This window comes from Lissotriton vulgaris, chromosome 9, assembly GCF_964263255.1.
Source record: "Lissotriton vulgaris chromosome 9, aLisVul1.2, whole genome shotgun sequence".
NCBI lineage: Eukaryota > Metazoa > Chordata > Amphibia > Caudata > Salamandridae > Lissotriton > Lissotriton vulgaris.
In genome coordinates, this window is record NC_141697.1 from 326,348,862 (window position 1) to 326,370,518 (window position 21,657).

Here is a 21,657-nt window from a genome sequence, read left to right on the forward strand (position 1 = left end):
CTCCCAGCTCTAAACAAGTCCTTAATACACTATCTAATTATAGACTACACGCCAGCGTTAGATAAATCCTATGTGCACTACTTATGTCTTCAATATCTTCCTATAGTTTGTCCCAAAATTAATTATCCGCACTGTATCATACTGTTGGCTGTCGGCATTCCATAAGTGGAAGGACTACCACTTCCAAACTAAATAATTTAAAAGAGTATGTATTTTTATGACATATGCTATCAATTTTAACATATATTTTAATACCTTTCAATTGTAAATCTCAAATGCAGTGTTTACATTTAAAATGATGAGAGCTAAATAATTTCCATGTGTAGCACATATGTACCTTACAACTGTAAATAGTTCCTAAGTTTTGTGTGGCTATGAGTGTCTATAATATCTCCCAGCTCTGCAAAACGCCTGGTATAGCAATTAAAGCAGTTATTCAGAGTATGAAGAAACAGGTGCTATACTGCTGGAGTGGTGAAGGCACTGCTTCCAATGGCCAAGCCAAGACCATAGGGCCATGTCCAAGGTCGCAGATCAGGGAGTTTCAATTCCATGATGCAGCTCCTGCCTCCCAGTAGGAAGCTAATTTCAGGAAAAAGCACAGCGTGCCTGGTTTGCCTACCAGTAGCATGGCAGATCATGCAGGTTTTTTCAATTTAATGTCCAAAGACAGATCCCAAAAGCCAAGGTCTCTCTTTGGAAAATTAAATAAATAATTTCTTGGCACACAGGGACTCTTCTCCTAAGTGTGGGGATCACTTTTCCTGTGCACGGCAGCCCATTACAAGAAACAGCCAGGAGGAACAGAAGTGGAAGGTGGCAGCAACAGAATGGCTCCTAGGTGCATTTTCCAACAGTGGGTGCTCCATACAACAGTTTTCCCAATAGCAGAGTAGGCTGCAGCTTCATTGTCAAAAGATTCAACATCCCTACACCCTAAATGACGCAGTGATTTCAAGAGGTGGCAGACAGGGCACCCTTTCATTTTTGGCTGCTGTCCCATTATAAATGAGGACTAAAGTTTATAATGCTCTGAGTGAGTGGAGGGTGATTCTCAGGCAAAGTACACAACTCTACAATGCTCATAGTTCTATCAAGGTGAGTTGTGAATAGCTTTCAGGTATGTTCATAATTCAGCAACACTTTTGAACTAGGTATAGAATTATGATGTATTGCCGAAGTCAGCAGTATCTTTGTCAACTCCATAGTCGAAACCAAAGGCAAACTATTATCTTCTATGGTTAAACATGTCCATGGATAACCATAGTGTTGTATCTTTACCTTTAATTATGTGCATTCCTTGTTGGGAATGCAGCCATGTCATTTTTAGAATGTGATGTGTTGTAAAGGTGTGTGGAGGGGGATGATGGTGTTGTGAAACCTGGTCCTGACGTTCCTGATCCTGTTCCGGGCAAATGTGTTGGGGAAACTGCTCCAGTGAAATGCTCGGATCTTGTACGCTCATCTCAACCTTCTCAAGATGAGCATGTTTCCTCTCGCAGAACAAACTCTAGAATTAGGAGATCTCCTTTGTATCTTCAAGATTACTATCCTGTCTGACTTTTCCTTTCTCTGATCGTTCTTCTTTGATTGTTCCAGTTTATTTTGTTTTCTTCTCTTTGCCTCTTTTTTTTCCTCGCTTTCTTTTCTTTTGCTTCCTTTTCTTGTTTGCCATTTCTCTTTCTTTTTGTTATTATAATAAGGGAGATGTGTTGGATCTTTACCTTTAATTATGTGCATTCCTTGTTGGGAATGCAGCCATGTCATTTTTAGAATGTGATGTGTTGTAGAGTCAGTTGCTACATGGTCTTTGATGAGAACGACTTGCCTCCCTGTTGGGCTAATAAAGAGCTTTTCCTCTTCAATATCCTGGACCTCATCTTTACAATACATAGTTTGTCTATGAACACAAAAACAGTGCATGTACAGATACGGATTCTCCCAAATGATTACCTTAGCCTATAACTGCTTCCAGCCACGATGAATTTCAAGATCCAGCATCTAATTCTATCATACTTTTCAGCTATAAATAGTTAATCTCTACCTCTACAGTACTAAAACCAAACCTACATCCTACCTGCAAATGCTTCAAGTAATTCTCAAAGTCTCAGTGGCTATTCACGGGTAGGTAATTATAAGGCACAAAATGCAATTATATCATTAATTCTAATAACAAATAATTTCTAGATGCAATAAACAAATATTTGAAACGGCAATTACAGGACCATTTAACAGTTTTCATGTTCAGTACTCAAATCTTTCATGCGGTCTGGTTATATGTCATTGCACATTTAACTTATTGCACAGACCACAGATTCTTAACCTGGGGTCTGCAGATCCAAGGGGGTCTACAGAAAATACTCTGGGGGCCCACCACAGTTTAGAAAATAAAATATTAGTAGCAAAATTGTGACCGGAAAATTTTTAAATACTCAATTAATGTAAAGGAATTTTAAATTGGGAGCTATAAATTAAGTTAGTATCCTTGTCTTGATTGTGAGAAATTCGTGATTACTTCAAACAGAATCTGGGATGTATGACTGCTGACCTCAACAGAAGCACTGGTATGAGGTGACAAAAAGAGCATGGGCTTGGAGAAAAAAAGACAAAGTAGTAAGCTAGAGTCTAGCATATCGCTCATCATTAAGAAATAAAACTACACTTTGAAAAGCTCAAACATTCCCATTAAAATGTAGATTTTTTGATTGGGTTACCATATTTCACAATTGGTGTATTTGTTTGCTGTACACTTGTATCGGTTTGTTTACTGTTTTGAGGTTCAACAGACACTATTACGTGGGGTCCCCCATTTCCAGTAGCGATATACCGCAGGATCCAAAGAAGAAAAAAGGTTAAAAAACCACTGGAATAAACGGTTGATGTAGTTTCATAGGTGCCTACAAGCTACTTTTGATGAGACATTTGTTGCACATTATACTTAAAATGAAATACAATAAAACATAGGACCATAGTCTCTGTTGTGAATAAATTGCAGGCCAACATTAAATTATGTCATATAGTTGAGCAGCACACTAACCCCGGTGCACCACAGTTATGCTCATAATCCTTACCTTCTCTTAATTACCCACAAGAGGCATGCAAAGACTACAATAAATGTAAGGATTTCTCAACATGCAATATTTAATTCTACCTTTAAGAACCTATATTAATTGTAGACAAGCTAGCTATGGATGTCTTCTCATACCTCTCACGTGTGGCTAGGTCTCATCTGGTGAAGTCTGCAATACATGCAAGTTGTAAATAATTCTAAGAATAGGTAATCATGTGTTCCAGAATTAAGTTCCAAGGTACTGCACCAAAGACTACCATGCATCTGTAGTGATGAATATTTGGGCCATGATGCTTTCAAAATTCTTATGCATAAAGTTACACCACTATTATATGAATGACTGACTATTAGTTTTCATTTCCATATTCAGTCTCTCAGGATGTGGTCCTCCTGAAGGGCATTTGTAACAAAGGACTACAATAACTGAATTCTGTACAAACACCAATACTTGCTATCCACTGGAAAAGCTCTTGAGCTGACAGAGGACCCTCGGTAGATTCTGATTTAAAAATGCCTTGCCTCCTGCAGTAGGCAGCCAGTACTTTTATACATGTAGGATTTAATCCAGAAGGTAAATATACATGTACATATGTACTAAGGTGTAGATTTACAACTACACTTATGTGTAACTATATTCACAATATACGAGGGTGGGTTTACATATAGATGTACTTATCACCCTATCAAATCAGGGGGTGGAGCCTCCTACAACAGGATTCCCAAGTTAGTTATTAATAGAAACTTTGCGCATGTTCAAAGATTCCACAACCATGGCTAAGACCTGTCTATGGGAAATTCTATGAACAAATATTAAAGTTTATTATTATGTACAAAATACAAAAATATTTTAGCGTGTAATATAAATGTAACTTACTTAAAAATATTATTACTTATAACCAAGAAAATGAAATGTTGCAGTATTTTAACGTAGCAGACTGAAAGAGTATTATTGTATAATAATTTTTTAACAATGGCTTAAAAGATCCTACCCTTGCTTACATAGTTACTTAATTTGCAATACATTGTGTTAAACAGTGTTGGTTACATTTATTTACATAATTTGTTATTTGTTTTCACTAAAGGCTTAATTTACCATTTTAAATTAAAGTTGTTGTTACATTTAAAAAATAATTGTATTTATCAGTTCAACTATTTAAATGTAGAAATAATTAATTTTAACCTTAGTTCTTATGGGATGTTATTGTTTCCTATAGAAGGGTCTTGCAGTACCTGTAAGTGGGTGTTTGTAGTGCCGAACTTACACCAAGATTAGATTGGAGTATATTTACAAGTGTTTTGACACATTTAGGGGTGAACTAACATTAGAAGCCCAGTGTAGGAATATCAATGGTCTTCCTCTTTTGTGGGTGTGTGTTTGTATTAATATGTTCCTAACTGAACCCCTCCTTAAATTTCCCTAAACCCCTATATTTAATGTTGTGTGCCCCATTTTCCATTCACTCTTCTTGTACCCCCACATTTGCTACAAAAATGTGATACCTAAGTGTGCGGAGATCTCTACCACCTTGGCGGAGATCTACGAAGAGAAAGTAAAGAGTGATGGAGGCAGAGGTCTCCGGACGTAGGTTGGTGAATTGCATTTTATAGCAAGTGAGTAATATTATTGTAGTATTATTTTACATATTACAGAATGCAGTGTGTGAATAAATCCCTGCCAGTAGAGTATTGAGGGACATTATCAGTCCAAACTGTAGGACGCAGAAGGGATATGGTAGAATCCCCAAATTAACATTTAGGTAATTCTAATGTGAATAACCTTCTAGTATGTTGAAGTAGTCCTCCGGGAAGTCTCTTGGACATAGTCTCTCTCGAAGGAGGGATTTGTCTGCTGTAAAGTCATAATTATGATGTTTTTTCCTTTTGATGAAACTGTTGACAGATCTGAGGTCTATAACTAGTCTTCAGTCTTTGGTTGGTGCTTTCTTTGCAGGAAGTGCCTAGAGAATACTCATTCTTGATGAAGGAATCTTGGTATTCTTTGTACTAGCTTTTTATCACAGACGGTAGACATTTTGTCCAGTGACTGAAATAGATGTGACCAATTGAGACTCTCCTAAACTTGAAACACACTACAATGCTGTAATGTAGAAAAAAGTGAATCTGGTTGGGATATTTTGCAGCAACCAAACATCTGTGGTGATCTCTTTCCAAGTCTGAAGGAAGTTGAATATTTTCACTTCCTCCAGGGTGCTGATTAGGAAAAGGTGGAAGCAGTCATTTGCCTTAAAGGAGGTGGAAAGTAATTTCCCAAAGACCAACGAATGCAGCATGGTGGGAAAAATATCTTGCTCACCCAGAAGGGCATCTTGGCATTTGTTACCTCTGCTGTTGTTAGTAAAAAAGAAAATTAGGATTGCATTCCTGAGATGCAGAAAGGCTTAACTGATAGCTTCTTCCTTGCCAAGGCCACTGACTTTAACATACCGGGTTCTGATTACACGAGGATGTATTCATTATACATCTGAGCTCCTAACTGCACATTTCTTTAACAAATAGAATTCTATCCTGTCGATCACAGGTGCAAAACTCTTTGCAAGAAAACAGTCTGGGTGATGTCCCTCTCCATATGATCTATTAAGTCCACTGATGTTTTTATTATGTGGTCTGCCACTATTTGATCTCCAGGGAGCACTTGTAGAGGCTCCAGTTTCAATTAGGAGGAAACATTCTGCCATATGCAAAAGGCATCTGTCCTAAATGACACGTTAAGTTGTGCAGCCCTCTTGGATAATGCACTGATGGCTTAATTTGGTCATACTTTAGTGGTCTAGAGTGAAGAGATTTGTGTTAAGGAACAGCATATTCTCTGGAGCTTGATATTGAAGCACCTGTTGTATGGACATGACCGGGTGGACACCTGGGTAAAGAAGGCCTTCTTTGTGGGTTCCAGGGAACCAATCAATGACATCAATACTGGGTAGAGGAAGTAGGAGTGTTAAGTAGATCTGCAGCCAATTTGTTTATCTCAGCTTCAGAAACCATGTCATCAAGGACTGGTAGCTAAAACTGCCCTTGACCTGCATCTGAAGCAAACAAAGATTGTTTAAACAGGTTCAGACGGTGGACCGATATCTACAGAAATGGAATGCCTAATACTTATAACACCATTGGCAAAAGTGACTGGGAGACCCAGTGATGGTCATTTCTGGGGCTGGAGACTTCTTCTGTGCATCCGTACAAGGTGAAGAAGACACCATACACGATGCCTGATGAAAGAAGACTCATTGCAAACTTCCCTTACTGGCTGAAGAGCAGAGGGTGATTGTGGACCCTATGAATTAGGGAACCAACAGAGTGAAGTTTGGTATTGGATTCTCATTTGTCAGCATCAAATGTCCTGTCAGCCAACCTCTCAAAGTCGAAGAGGCTACAGATTCAAGCTTCTCAGTGCATGTGCCTCAAAGTTATTGCAGATCATGTCCGTATGAAATGTCTGCTTGATGAAACAGTTATAGTTCATGCAGAAAGAACCCCGATCTCAAATATTTCCCAAACATAGAAAGAGGAAGAGTGTTATTATACCAGCTTCAATTTTAATAAGGGCCTGGAGTTAGGGGGGTGATATTCTGAGTTCGGCTGCCAATTCTAATTAGGCATCAGTCAGTCGCTCTGTTTACCTGATACTTTAATCACTATATGCCACTTACATTTGATTATATTCCACTTTGCATTTCTAATTTCCCTCTTGCTCACTGTGCTGACACCTGTTCAACTGCCAGATCGCATGAAGCACTGTGCAGAGCCATTTAGCTAAGTGAATGGCTGAGGTGAACAAAAAAGGCAATTACCAAATAAAAACAATAGGTTGCATTTCCCTTCCCTTCCCTAAGCCACTCCTTTAGTAATTCCAGCTCTTTCTCCTTTGTGTCACAATAATGGTAACATAATAACAGGAGTAAAACAGAAGAATTCTTGTGTTAATAAAAGGTATAACACTGTAATGCTACAGGCACTTATATACATTGTTAGATCATGTAGTGACCATGGACACCATATTGCTTTAATTCACGTTTTCATCTTGTCTCTGTCTGACCCGCCCTTTCCGCTGCGAACGAGGGCAGGCCTAGGTTACTTATAAACACACAGAAATTTTTAAATTTTTCACTTCACCAAGCGGAAGAGATAAGCTGCTAGAACACAGTGGGGGGCTGCGCAACCCAAGGATGAGAAAGAAAAGAATTCTGCCTCCGCTTTTATCAGAGCTGGCCAGCTCTGGTGAGTGACCTCGACGAAGAGAGTGCAGCCAACACTTACAGTGCAGATGAAGGCAGGGGGAGTTTCTAGAAGCCTCTCTCTGTGTTATTAAGAGCATAAAGACAGAACCCTCTTGGCGTTTGGACAAGAACTCTTCTCAGGGGTGGACGCACCGCCTAGAAACCGTGTCCTGGTTGAGGGCTCCTGTCCCTGGATTCTTCTAGTCGTGCTGGCAGGATGATGCAAGACAAACAGCCAGTGAAGTCTTCCATGTTCTACTTACTTATTCTTGTGTGCATACAGTTATCTCTCTATGCATTTACTCCTGTGTATATGCATTTACTATATGCCTTTATTCTACATGTGCATTATTGAGATTTGATATATGGGAACTTGCTACAATAAATATTCTTTTTACTTGGCAACTGAGGATTGAGCTTTATCTACATTGTATCTTGGTATGCTAAAGTGTGCAGAGTCTTATTTTCAAGAGTGCTCATGTTGTATCCTGAGTTTTTGAAGTCTTGCTCAGGTGTACTGAAGGAAAAGCAAGACAAAAATCTGGAGCAGCCACACACCCGACACCATGTGCCACAACCACATAAAAAGTGTTTAGTGTGGTGTATATCCACTGGCAACAAAATCATTTTGGTGGGTAAACATTTCAGCTTACATAAGTGAATAAACTGAAGATACACGTTAGAATGGTCAACCTAAGTATTGCCATTGGATCATCATTTAATGGACTTTTATAAGCTGAATTTGAAGAATCTCATCTTATATCCAATTAATGTAACATTATATTTAAAAAAATCTTCCATTAAGAAGATCTGATGGACATGGCACTATGCTTCTCACTATGAAAGCCCTGTTGCAGGGGCATGGCAGCATGTTTGGTGCTAAGCACGATGAAGATATGCCAGAAAATGAAGGAACTTGAAAACAGGAACTAAGACAGGATAATGGAGGAAATGCACGAACCTGACAAATTACCAAGAGGACAAAGCTGTCATATCAAGGGGAGGGTGTACTGTTCGATTCAATGGCATTCAACAAACACAGAAGTTCCCACATGAATATTCTGCCCAGAAAGACGGAGTAGTTACCCTGTCCGTGTGACCGGGCGCCATGGAGAGCATCTTTCCTTTCTTCCAGTCCCATACGCATATTGTGTTCTTTGCATCCAAGCCAACAGACACCAAACGCTGAGGCAGTCAGGAACAAGGAAAACAAATAAAACATCAGTTATAAAAAGAAACATTTTTTAATCTATGTTTTCAAATAGTAAGAGGCACATTTCCAGAAAAAGAGAGCCACCGAATGGCAGTTATGAGTAGCTTTACTACAAGCATGCCTTTTTAAAGAACTTACACACTAAAAATGGTATTAAAAACAAATGATTGATTTGATTGATGCTTTATTTCGATATGCACATATCATAAAAGCAGTACAAAAAGATAAAAACAGCATGTCGAAATAAGTCAGACTGTACAAATGGAATGATAATTAAAACACAGTATGTCAGCATAAATTAGATAAAAAGGAATTAAATTGTTATGGACAGTCTTCTAAGTCTTATCAACCAAGCCCATTTTAAAAATTTTGCGACAGCACAAACAATAGGAGGGGCTGTGTTAGTTAAAAGAATCCGGAGGGCAACAGAGTGCTGACGAGTCCCCAGTTCTCTGCAAATGGGGCCAAGCCAACGTGATCTGGGGCGACCATAGTCCGGGCATTCGAAAAGGAAGTGTGGCACCGTCTCTGGTTTGTCCGGACAAGAGGCACAAAAGCGTGAGGTGGGCTGGGCTCTATTCCACCTTGAACAGAGATCCGCCAAGGGCAAGGTTCCTAGCCGAAATTTAATGAACAAGGACCTATCCAAAGCAACTGTTATAATATCCATATATGGCTCATACAGGACAACGTCTTTGAACAACAGGAAAGCTGCGGTGGTTTTGCAATGCTGCTGGCTACTAGAGCGCTTCACGTCAACCCACTCCCAGAAAAGTTTTTTTAGAATCTTCTTTGGTGGAGCGGAGTGACTATGCCAGCAGGAGGCCAAACCCAATTCCCCTAAAAGATGTTTTATGTCCTTCAGCCATTTGATGCTACTCCAACCATCAGCATGCATTACTTCTGCCAGCCCATTGGCATACGATTGTAGCTCCGGGACCCTCCACAAGCGTGCCCAGAGCAGAAGGGGACGAAGCCGAGCCTGGTCCCTTATGGCTTTACAGCCAGTGTCCAAGAGCATTGGGATGGTCGGGCTGCTCGATGGAATAGCAAGAAGGTCCTTGATAAATTTATTTTCGGCCTTACTCAGAGAGTCGACTTTGCCCAAGCCCCACAGTTCCGATCCATAAAGAGAAGCAGGGACTGCACGAGCTTTGTAAATCTCCAGTATGGGTGCAACACAATGTTTTGAGGAGTTATTGTACTCCTTAAGAAGGGCGCCCCCCACCCTTTTGTGGGCCAGAGTCATTTTATCGATGTGGGCAGTCCAGCTCATTGCATCATTAAGACGGATCCCCAGATAATCAAATTCCGCCACTCTTTCTAGAGGTATGGAGTTCAGAATTGGAGGGGGACCAAGTTTGCGGGGTGGGTGCATGACTAGGTACTTGGTCTTGTCTATGTTGATGACGAGGCCTTTAGTGGTACAGAAATCCTGGAAGCGGTTCAGCAAAGACTGTAAACCTTGGGGGGTTTTGGAGATGAGGAGGGTGTCGTCGGCGAACAACAGAGTTGGAATTTTTACCCCACCCAGGCTGGGAGCGTCTGATGGTTCGCCCAGTAGATGATCTACCACCCCGTTAATATAGAGGGAGAATAAGGTAGGGGCCAAAACACAGCCCTGTCTTACTCCCCTCTCGACCCTGATTTTATCGGTCTTTTCCCCATTCAGCCCCCATCTAACCTGGGCATAGGTGTTAGTGTGCAGGTTAATGAGGAGGTTCAATAGGTACGGGGGCATCCCTAAACCATGAAGCACCCTCCAAAGTTCCTCCCTTGGTACCAGGTCAAAGGCAGTCTTAAGGTCAATAAAGGCCAGATAGAGACTGCCTTTGCCCAGCACCACCACCTTCCAGTGTAACAACAGAAGCCTAAAGGCCTGTTCAATAGTTCCTGTACCTGAACGGAACCCAGCCTGCATGTCGGACAGAATGTGATTGTCGTCCACCCATTGAGTAATTCTCCCCAAGATGGTTTTCCCGGCCAATTTCTGGCTGGAGTCTATTAGGCTTATAGGCCTATAGTTCCCGGGTAACTCCCGACTGCCCTTTTTAAAAATGGGGACCACCTCCGCACCTCTCCAGGAGTCAGGCACAAGCCCTCCCCCCATGATTGCATTAAGGAGTGCAGAGATTAGAGCCCCCCATTCTTCCGGGTAAGCACGGAGGATGTCCCCCGGTAGGCCATCCGGGCCAGCTGCTTTCAAGGGGACCAAGGTTTTGATCTGCTTTATTACATCAAGGGGGGAAAACAGATCCAGGTCACGGTCTAAAGTAAAGGCTGGGATTTTAAAGGGATCATTAAGGGGGCCTTCAACAGGAGAGTAAAGATTTTGGAAATGGGAAAACCAAGTCAGGGCATTGATCGCACAAGTCCTCCGGGAATCGTCAGGACGATTCCTTTTGCCCACCATGTCCCAAAAACCTTTAGCATCTTTCCCTCGACTGGCAGCCAGGAGGTCCTGCCAGAAGTTGTCCTCCCATTCCATCCTAGCATTTTTCTGGCAGAGTGTGTAGTGTCTCCTGGCCTCCCTAGTCCTAAGCGGCAATTTGGACTTGACTGCCTCGATAAGAAGTGATTTCGCCTCCCTACACTTTTGGTTGTACCAGCCCTGACCCGGTCGTAGGCTGGGTTTCCTTCCGCTCGGGTGGGCTGGGACTACAAAGAGGTCGCCAATGGCCTGAATTATGACACAAAACCTAGGTGCCACCTCCATTAGCCCTTCCTCTTGGCAGTCAAGATTGGCCAGGGCTGAAACCAGAAGCTGCCTAATCGCAGAGGTTTTCTCCTCCGAAAGAGCCAGCTTTGCCCACTTTAGCCTTCGCCCACAGTTCGTGACCACTGACAGGTCTGGAGCGGGGTTGCAGGGAGAACCACTCACGGTGCTGTTGACGCACCTGTGGGAGAGGGTGAGGGACAGGAGATTGTGGTCACTCTCCACAGAAGGTAAAACTACCATGTCCTCCACCATGCCCCACAGGTGTATGTCAAGGAGGAAATAATCAATCCGTGACGTGTGTCCTGGCCTGTTATAGGTGTGCGCCCCTACTTTGTCGGACCTGGTTCTACCATTGGCAGCTCTAAGCCCAAACTCCATAACTAAGGAGTTGATCTGGAGGGCCACTTCTGTCCACTTTTTAACAGGGCCAAGCTCGAGGTGAGGAATCCCCCACCCATTATCAAGATCCTCTTGATCTGCTAGGATGTCCAGATCCAGAGGCTCGAAAGTGCAGTTCAGATCACCTGCCAACAGTGTACAAGACCTGTATGGGGATGAGCGGAGTTGCGCTTCCAAGCAAGCTATAACTGGGGATTCTCTTCCCCCCTTAGTGCCACGGGCATAAATGTTAAAAATGTTTAGAATGACTCTGCCCTGGGGATTTCTAAGCACAATATTTAGGAGGTCAAGGCAGTTAGTGTCCTTCTCCTCCACCCTACAGTTAAGTTCGGTGGATACCCAGATTAACAAACCGCCAGAGGGACGGCCCCTACCAGTTGCACTTTCTGCTGCCGGCAAAAAGTGGGTGGAATAACCCGCCTTGTGAAGGGGCACCCGACTCCAGGTTTCCTGGAACAGGCAAATGGAGTATTGCTCCACACGCTCGCTCCAATCCGGCAATGCCAGCTTCCTTTCGAGGCCCGCAACATTCCAGCTGAAAACCCTAATCTGGGGGTCCGTTACAGCTGCAATGCTACAATCCTCAACAGGGGGTGACAAGTCCGCAGAACCCACATCAAGGGGACCAGGCGGAGAACTATGGGAAGCCCCAGTCTCCCCCTTCCTCTCTACAGACCCGGCCATAGCCAGAGTCTGCAGTGGGGAGGAGGAGCCATTGGATCTGTGGTACGGTGTTGACCCAGCGACAGAGCCTGGGGCCACAACATCCTCCCCCGGAATATAACTGAGTCAACAACTCCCAGGTCCCCAGTTTGGTATCACTGGAGCTGGGCATAGCTGCTGAGAAGGAACTCCCGGGGTCAAAGGGCCGTGGGCAGTATTTTCCATCAGAAATTGGCCCCCTGGGCTGCCCATGAAGGAGGGTTGTCCAAGGTGGATGAAGGGGGTGGTCATAATAGACCGTGGGTAAAAAAATGTCAAATCGACTATGTCGATACCCAAACCAGCCGTGGGTTGACCTTGGGAGCATATAAATTGGGCAACCCTAGCATCTTGGAAATTTACAACCACACAATCCCCTTCAAGCGATTTTTTCCCGTGTCCAATCCAACCCACCCTGCGTACACCAAGAATAATTCCATCCACTCCCGCAGGCAAGGGCCTGTTGGCTTTCAGCCAGTGGATGACCTTATTCTTTAGTGCCTGATGGTTTTCCCGCTGGGTACTCCCAATAGGGGGGACTTTCGTAAGGAGGACAACATACGGGTGGCACTCAGGGGGGAGGTTAACTGGGGGGCACTTACGTCTACTGTTCTGAGGAGGACCCAAAGGGAGCCGATTTGTAGGTGGGACGGGAATAGATGCAACCTTAGGAGTTGATGCGACACCACTAGTTGCGTCAGATATGACAACCCCAGGTTGCGAAGTAGGGCCCGTCCCTCCCTTCTTGTGTTGCCTTGGGGCCTGGGTAGCCACCGGGGATATTGCTGCTGGGGGAAGGGTAGCATGCACGTGGGCAACACAAGTTGGAGCCTTCGGCTTTATCTGTCTAAGACTGACCTTTGGAGCAGCCAAGATCGTATTCCCAGGTGCAGGGTGCTTGGGCGGCTGCATCAGTTGGTCTCCCAGGGGGGGTATCACTGGGACCTCTATCCTATTGGACTCATCTAACCTATCAGTCCTATCCTTACTGGACTTTGGCTGGTGCTTGAGAAGGGTCTTTAGGGCAAAGAAATTGTCCCTAGTAGCCTGCTCAAAGCAGTCAAGCCTTTCCCCCAACCTCTTGATCTGGTCTATAAGTGGCAACACAAGAGACTTGACCATCTTCTCAAACGCTTCCATAGAGTGACCCACGTTGTCCTGAACCGGCATTAGTGGGGCCGACAAGAAAGGTGGTACTGTATCAATGACAGCCGGAGCGCAAATGGCTGTCCCTGTGGATACCGGTCCTGCGTTGCTCTGGGGGGGAGGACCCCTCAGGGGCGCGTACCTGGGATGGTTAGTGGTCTTAGAAGGGCAGCCCTTTCTAGTGTAATTTGCCCTTTTCCCCTTCCTTTTGATAGGCTCCTGGATGGGTTGCTTTTTAGTCGGAGCTTGTGAGACGGGAACAGGAACCTCAGGGCAGTGTAGGGACTGTATGCCGGGTGAGCCTATTAAAGAGAGCTCATTGCATGGATCCACAAGCACAGTACATGGACTGGTACTGTGGACACCGATCAGTGAGCTCTCGAACCCCTCTAAACCACCCATTGGAGGTGCAATAAGGGAATCCCCAGGTAAATCCCCAAGCAAAGGTGCAGGGGAAGTAAGATTTAGAGGGGACAACACTATTGCTGGCGATGGACTTTTAGCAAGAGGGAAGTCATGTGAAAGGCGCCGTTCGGATATGGCAAGTTCATTGTCTATGACAGCCGCCACCCTTGTCAGGAATTTGTCCAAACATAGCACCCCCGGGGGCACTCTCCCCGCAACCCCTCAAGGCCTTACCGGAGCGTGTAGACATGCTGAGATGCGGTACCACAGGTTGAAGCCGGTACGGTAGATGTAAAAGGGGTGGCCCTGCACTGCCTCCTCCTGCCCCGGACGGCCACAGACGGCCCGCCCTCTGCCCGGGCTCCGCCCGGCGCTGCCCGCGCGCGTCCCGCGACGCGGATGGAGAGCCTGGCCTTTGTAGCGCCTCCGGGCGCGAAGACAGCGGGAAACCGGAAGTGCGCGCTGAGCCCGCTGGGAGCTGTAGTCTCCAGCCGCCCTGATGGAGTGCTGGCGGCGAGACTTACAGCGTTCCCCACCCAGGGACTGGCGCTGTGTGCAGGCGTGTGCTGGCGTGCAGGTAAGGGTCTCCTGGCTCCTGGCTTGTCCCCCGCTCCACCGAGGGAGAGCCTGGCCTTTGTAGCGCCTCCGGGCGCGAAGACAGCGGGAAACCGGAAGTGCGCGCTGAGCCCGCTGGGAGCTGTAGTCTCCAGCCGCCCTGATGGAGTGCTGGCGGCGAGACTTACAGCGTTCCCCACCCAGGGACTGGCGCTGTGTGCAGGCGTGTGCTGGCGTGCAGGTAAGGGTCTCCTGGCTCCTGGCTTGTCCCCCGCTCCACCGAGGGAGAGCCTGGCCTTTGTAGCGCCTCCGGGCGCGAAGACAGCGGGAAACCGGAAGTGCGCGCTGAGCCCGCTGGGAGCTGTAGTCTCCAGCCACCCTGATGGAGTGCTGGCGGCGAGACTTACAGCGTTCCCCACCCAGGGACTGGCGCTGTGTGCAGGCGTGTGCTGGCGTGCAGGTAAGGGTCTCCTGGCTCCTGGCTTGTCCCCCCATAAAAACAAATGATAAATACTTTAACAAACATCCGAAATGAACCTGAAACTGCAAACAATGTGCCACTTACAATAAAATCTCTTTTCAGATACAGTAATCTTACCAAAAACTAACACAAAATAGAAATAAGGTTAGGTTAGACATAGAATTAGATGTTTTTTTCTAATTGACCACATCCTATCTCTGCATAGTGGTGAATGTAACACTCTGTGTCACATCCAATATGTAGAGTTCATTAGTGTTGTGTTCTAGAAGGACACATCAAGTCAAGAGTCTTGTAAACCACAGCTAATAGTCTCACAGATGTCTTGGCCCTGGGCTGCATTGAAACTAGAACATCATGACAAGAACAGGCAAACTAGGTTCTGAAAATTATTCATCTGCTTGAAAGAGTCAAATTTGAATCAGTTAAAGAAAACGAAGAGGTTCCTCTTCTAACCTGAGAGCAAAGGGTAGCTTATTTCAGGCCTTTGTGGTTTAAAATCAAAACATCCAACCTGTTTGCCCCAATTTCTTACCTTTTGGGACCATCACTGGAAATGATTCTCAGATATTAAGAATGTGTGCAGTGTATAACACAATACACTTACTCCCATTTTTTCAAAATGCATTAGCAGCTGGGCTGACAGACAGTCATTTCTGGAGCTTTGTCAGCAAGTAATATGGAAAGGGGCGACCACTCGGTCCCCCCGAACGTATGGCAGAGTGCCTCGATCCCCCCGGGAAGCCATTTTGGGCGGGAGGCGCGTCTCGGCTGGTATGCCCGAAGCGGCGTAGCTGGGGCGCGCCCTTTCCCGCCCTAGAGTGGGCTGGCCTAGACACTGACGCAGCCAGCCACGCCCGCGGGGCAGGCAGGGGCGGGTGTACGCCCGCCCTGAAGACGGATAAAAAGGGACGCAAGACCAGAAGACATCCTCTTGTTCTTGTGCTCTGAAGCTGCACCTCCTCGCTGCACGTGAGCTCGGGAAAGAACGAAGAGCCAATTTTGAGCGTTTTGATCTTTCTTTTTGTCTTCCAGATACTTTATCGGAGAAATGCCCAAGAAAGGCGCGAAGAGAATGACGACTGACCAAATGGTTCGGGTCCTCGTAAAGGAGATGTCCGAAATAAAGAAGCGGTTGGCGGAGCGAGACGGGGAGGAGGGATCGGGGCGTCCATCGGCTGGAGCAGTTCCTGGAGGGAAGCCCAAGAGGCCAAAAAGGGGACCAGCCGGGGGAGACGTCCCGGTTCCCAGTGCCCCGCTCGAGGCGCCAGCCCCGGTACCGGGGGAGGGGAATCCGATTCCCGTTGTGGTCACCCCGACATCCACCGAGGATATGCCTCCCGAGTTGGCGGCACAGCTAGCAGCGTGGTTGGGCGACAGTAGCGAGGGCGCCACGGCTGCCGAGGCACAAGCGCTGATGAAACAGTTACGTGAGAAACGAGGTGCAGCCAAGGTGCCCACGCCGGCTGCAGTGATAGACAAGCCACGAGTGGCGGAAGCAGCGTCCGGTGCAGGTAAGCGGCCATTGCCGATCGCGAGGGACGAATCAGCACCCTCCCGTAGAGAAAAATTGGGGCAACATGTTCCTTTGGCAATAAAGGAAAAGATTTGGGCGGGGGAATATGTGAATATTTTCTCCCTGCTTGTCGATCATTATGAGGTGGAAACTGTTAAGGGTCAAAAGGATTTAATGCATCCGAGTGTTTGGCGCGCAAAAATGGCCGCCTTTAAAGTGAATGAGAATATTGGCAACTGGGGCAATGCATGGGGAATTTTTACGTCGATTTTGGGGGAACGTAGGCCTGAATTGCTTCCCGAGTTTCCAGTTTATCAGTCACGAATCATGGGGTACTCGACATCGCACCAAGGTAACCAGTGGTTCTGTTATGATAACCTTTTCAGGAAGGCGATGGAGCATAACAAAAGTTTAACCTGGGACTGTTATGATTCTTTAACATGGGATAAGATGAAAGAATCAGGGATGTTGAAAATACCGTTGGTGGGGGGCAATGTTGGCGAGTCCTCCCGCCAATATGCAGGGACGCCCTTTCGGTCAGGAGCGGGTACCGACGATTACTCGAGACCTGCCGGCAGTACAGGGAAAAGGGGTTTCTGTTTCAATTTTAACAAAGGTAAATGTACTAGGCCCCAGGGATCGTGCAAGTTCAAGCATGAATGTAGTGGTTGCGGGTCGCCCCATCCTGAGTCCTCGTGCAGAGCCAGAACGGGTGAGAATGGGGGTAGAGGAGGCGCCAAACAGGTCTAATGTAGTCCGAGGGGCGCCTTTACCAACCCCAATTGATACCTTGGCGATGATTCCCTGGCTCAGTGAATACCCGGATCGTACTTCTGCTGGGGTGCTGCGGAACGGTTTTTCATATGGTTTCCGCATCCCGGTAGGGGACTTTCAGGGTGTCGGGACGTGCAAAAATCAACTTTCCGTCTTGCAGCATACGACCGTAGTGCAGGATAAGATCCGGAAAGAGGTTGCCCGAGGTCGGGTCGCCGGCCCGTTTAGTGTACCCCCGGTACAGAATTTTGTCTGTTCTCCTTTAGGGGTGGTCCCCAAGAAGGACCCAGGTGAGTTTCGATTGATTCATAATTTATCAGCTCCTCATGGTCTTTCTGTAAACGATGCAATTGATCCAGAGGTATGTTCGGTGCGGTACGCATCATTCGATGAGGCCGTAGCCATTTTGAATCGCCTGGGGCCCGGGACGCTGATGGCGAAATCAGATATCGAGTCAGCGTTCCGATTGCTCCCGGTACACCCAGACGACCAGCGTCTTCTGGGATTCATGTTTCAAGGTTCGTATTACATGGATAAGTGTATGCCGATGGGGTGCTCTATATCTTGTGCATATTTCGAGACTTTCAGTAGTTTTCTGCAATGGGTCTTCACGAAGAAAACGGGTTTCCGGAACGTAATGCATTACCTTGATGATTTTTTTGTTCCTTGGGGCCGCCGGGGATGACGAATGCGGCCGGGCCTTGGCTGACTTTTGTGTGTTAATGGGTCAATTTGGCGTGCCATTGGCACCAGGTAAAACTGTGGGTCCCACGACTTGCCTCGAGTTTCTGGGGATTGAGTTGGACTCTAGTGAGGGTTGTTTTCGTTTACCAGCTGCTAAAGTGTCGAAATTCAAGGCAGCCCTGCAAGTATGTATAAATGCATCTAAAGTTACGCTGCATCAATTGCAGCAACTGGTGGGGAAGTTGAATTTTGCCCTGAGGGTGATCCCAATGGCCCGCCCCTTTTCCCGTTCAATTGCTCAAGCGATGGTTGGCCTAAAGGAGGGTCATCATCGCACGAGACTATCGGCTGAGGTCCGCCAGGACATGCGTATCTGGTTAGCATTTTTGGCGGACTTCAATGGTCGAGTCGTCTGGAACAAACCAGCCGTGTCCTCTGATGAGCTTGGTCTATGGACAGATTCAGCGGGAAGCATGGGCTTTGGCGCCATCTTCGGCACAAAATGGTCGGCACAAAGATGGCCGACATGGTGGCATGAAGAGGGGCTGACAAGTAATATTGCTTTCCTTGAACTGTTTCCCATTTTGGTGGCCCTCAGAACCTGGCCCGAAGGGTTCAAAGATCATTCTGTCATATTTTGGTCTGACAATATGACCGTTGTAGAATGCATTAATAGTCAGGCAGCACGTTGTAAAATGATTTTAAGGCTGCTTAAAGAAATTGTCTTACTGTGTATGCGACTGAACGTAATATTCAGAGCAAAACATGTCCCAGGGGTGTTGAATCAGGCGGCTGATGCACTGTCTCGTTTTCAAATGCAGGCTTTCTCGGGTTTCCTTCCCTCAGCGGACCCAGAGCCGGCACCCTTTCCCGAAGCTCTCTGGTCTCTCGGTGCCCCGAACTTCGTCACCTCGTGGGAGAGAGTCTAGCACCAAGGACGAGGAAGGCATATGAAGGGGCGTTCAGGGCTTATTTAGCCTTTTTGGGGACTGAGAGAGAGGGGCTTTGGGGCTATGAGGAATGGGTAGTACATTTTCTGATGTTCCTGCGTAGGGCTGGAAAGTCAGTGGCTACGGCCCAGAGGCATCGTGCTGCCATTTCCTTCGCTGCCAGGGCACACAATATCCAGGACCCGACAGCGTCTTTCGTGGTACAAAAAGCGCTGCGTGGGTGGCAACGCCTTGAGGGTCGCAGAGTAGATGAGAGGCGCCCGATAGGTCTGGATAGGTTGTCCCAGTTGCTGGCCGCACTCCCTGCCACATGCTCGTCTCAGTTTGAGACGTTGTTGTTCCGAGCTGCTTTTACGCTTGCATTTCACGGGTGGATGAGGATAAGTGAATTAGTAGCGAGGAACAAACAGGATGTGGAGGGGGGTTTGTGCCAGGAACACGTTCAGATCAGGGGCGAGACGATGACTGTCTCCTTTGTCAGGTCCAAGACCGATCAAGATGGGATGGGTGACTGCATAATCATTCACAGGATTCCTGGGTCCTCCATGTGTCCGGTAAAGTGTTTAGAAGATTACCTAGCACGAAGGGTGGCATCATGGGGGGGGACATTGTTGAGACACGCGGACGCCACCCCACTGACGAAGTTTCAGTTTCAGCGGGTGCTTGCGATGTCAATTACCGCAGCGGGCTTGGACCCGGGCGAGTTCGGGACCCATTCCTTTCGGATAGGGGCTGCCACTGAAGCTACAGCCAGGGGTCTTAATGTTGAACAAGTAAAACGAGTGGGGCGTTGGTCCTCCAATTGTTATAAGAGGTATGTGCGGTTGCACATGTTGTAAAGCTGTAACGATGTACTCACGCCTCTTGTTTTTGTTTGGTTTTCAGTTGCGCAAGCCTACGAGGCAGGGCGGACTATGCAGTCGACCCAACACCGGGCCAGCGGTCAGACATCACCGGCTGTGAAAAAGGAGGTGTGGGTCGTGGGCCACTCATACGTGAGGCGTGCCGCAGACGTATTCGAAGCAGGTGACATGATTCACGTAGCCTGGGAATACGGGTACAGGGTGTCCTTCTACGGAAGGGGCGGCCTCTGTATTGACCAGTTTCAAGCATTCTTTGAGGGTTTGTTAGGGCGGACGAGGTCACCGCCGTCTATAGTCATAGTACATTTGGGGGGCAATGATTTGGTCACCACCGGTAGACGACTTCTCCTAGAGGCAATGCTTTCCACTGTAAGTTGGTTGGCGAGGAAAGTTCCGGGGTGCATAATTGCGTGGTCTCATATGATCCCACGAAAAGTGTGGCGGGGGGCTATATCGATTCCTGCTTTGAACCATTCTGTTAGAAAACTTAATAATAAAGTGAGTAGGTTGTTCCGTTCCAAGACATTGCATTCTATCTCGCACGGTTGTATTAATGATGACAGTATGTATTTAGGGGATGGTGTGCATTTGTCTCGGGTGGGAAATGAGTTACTCATAGGAGACTTCTTAGCATGGTTAAAAAACGTTGAAACATGACCTTTAGGTAGGAGTTTTGTGGGGGGTCCGGATAGCCGGTCAACTATCCGGCCTGTGGCGGTAAGGTCATGATCGGTGAGCACTAATTAGTAGATCCCTATGAGTGGGCGTCACCCAACACGGATGGGAGCGCTCGGGAGAGGTGGCCATTGGCCCCTCAATGGGGAGGCGGTCCCTTCTAAGGATGGGTCGCCGGAAGTAAAGGAAAGGCGGTCAAGGCCCCTTCCTTTGTAGGAGGGGTTACAGCCCCCTCCTGGGGAATTTCCCGGGGCCAGTGACATCTGCGACGGCAGATGCGGTAAGTTGTGTGGGGTTGGGATAAGGTCTACGATACCTTCTAGATACCTCACACGAGTATTCGAACGACCTTTAACTGGCGTCGAGTTTTTAGGTGCCCCCGTCAAGTCAAGGGAAATTGGTAGTAGTTGCACTTGAGGTACGCCTCCGTGCTGTCGCCCCTCCCAAGTGGGAGGGGTAAGTCTGGTTAGGGATCTTGACACCGGTTATGACCTTGCCGTTGGCCCTTAAACGTTAGGATGTACAATTTCAATATGTCAAGAAAATGTTTTGTAGGATGCTAGTTCGGCTAGGAGAACCTCTGTATTAGAGAATATGTTAAGATTAGCCAAACATCGCAATGTGGTAATGAAATTGTACATAACATGAAACGTTTAATGTTTTAATTTTGTTTTAATAAATACGGCCGGGATGGTCACTCCATCCCACTTCCAAAAACTTCAAGAACTGTTTCCAGTTTCCCTCCTTTTGGGGATTGTGTTGAGAGGGGGTGGCGGGTATCTCGGCCATATGGAAAGGGGCGACCACTCGGTCCCCCCGAACGTATGGCAGAGTGCCTCGATCCCCCCGGGAAGCCATTTTGGGCGGGAGGCGCGTCTCGGCTGGTATGCCCGAAGCGGCGTAGCTGGGGCGCGCCCTTTCCCGCCCTAGAGTGGGCTGGCCTAGACACTGACGCAGCCAGCCACGCCCGCGGGGCAGGCAGGGGCGGGTGTACGCCCGCCCTGAAGACGGATAAAAAGGGACGCAAGACCAGAAGACATCCTCTTGTTCTTGTGCTCTGAAGCTGCACCTCCTCGCTGCACGTGAGCTCGGGACAGAACGAAGAGCCAATTTTGACCCACCCACCAGCCCCTGAAGACAGCCAGTTGTTTGTAATAAAGTGGATTAATTCGGCTTCTCTTTCGTTTGCAGGTTGTAGTGTCATGTTGATGTTGAGTATAATAAAGAATGGTCTGTTTTGAGTACGTTTTGCCATTAAAATGATTCAGATATA

The 21,657-nt window shown here is 46.9% G+C and overlaps 1 protein-coding gene across 1 annotated transcript in view; it reads right to left on the minus strand.

Moving 5' to 3' along the window:
• EML5 (EMAP like 5) overlaps nt 1-21,657 on the minus strand; it is a 1,453,541-nt gene that overhangs the window by 1,188,029 nt on the left and 243,855 nt on the right. Inside the window, exon 3 of the mRNA XM_086936634.1 lies at nt 8,392-8,490. Coding sequence (XP_086792760.1) covers nt 8,392-8,490 — 99 coding nt within the window. The remainder of the gene's footprint in view (nt 1-8,391; nt 8,491-21,657) is intronic.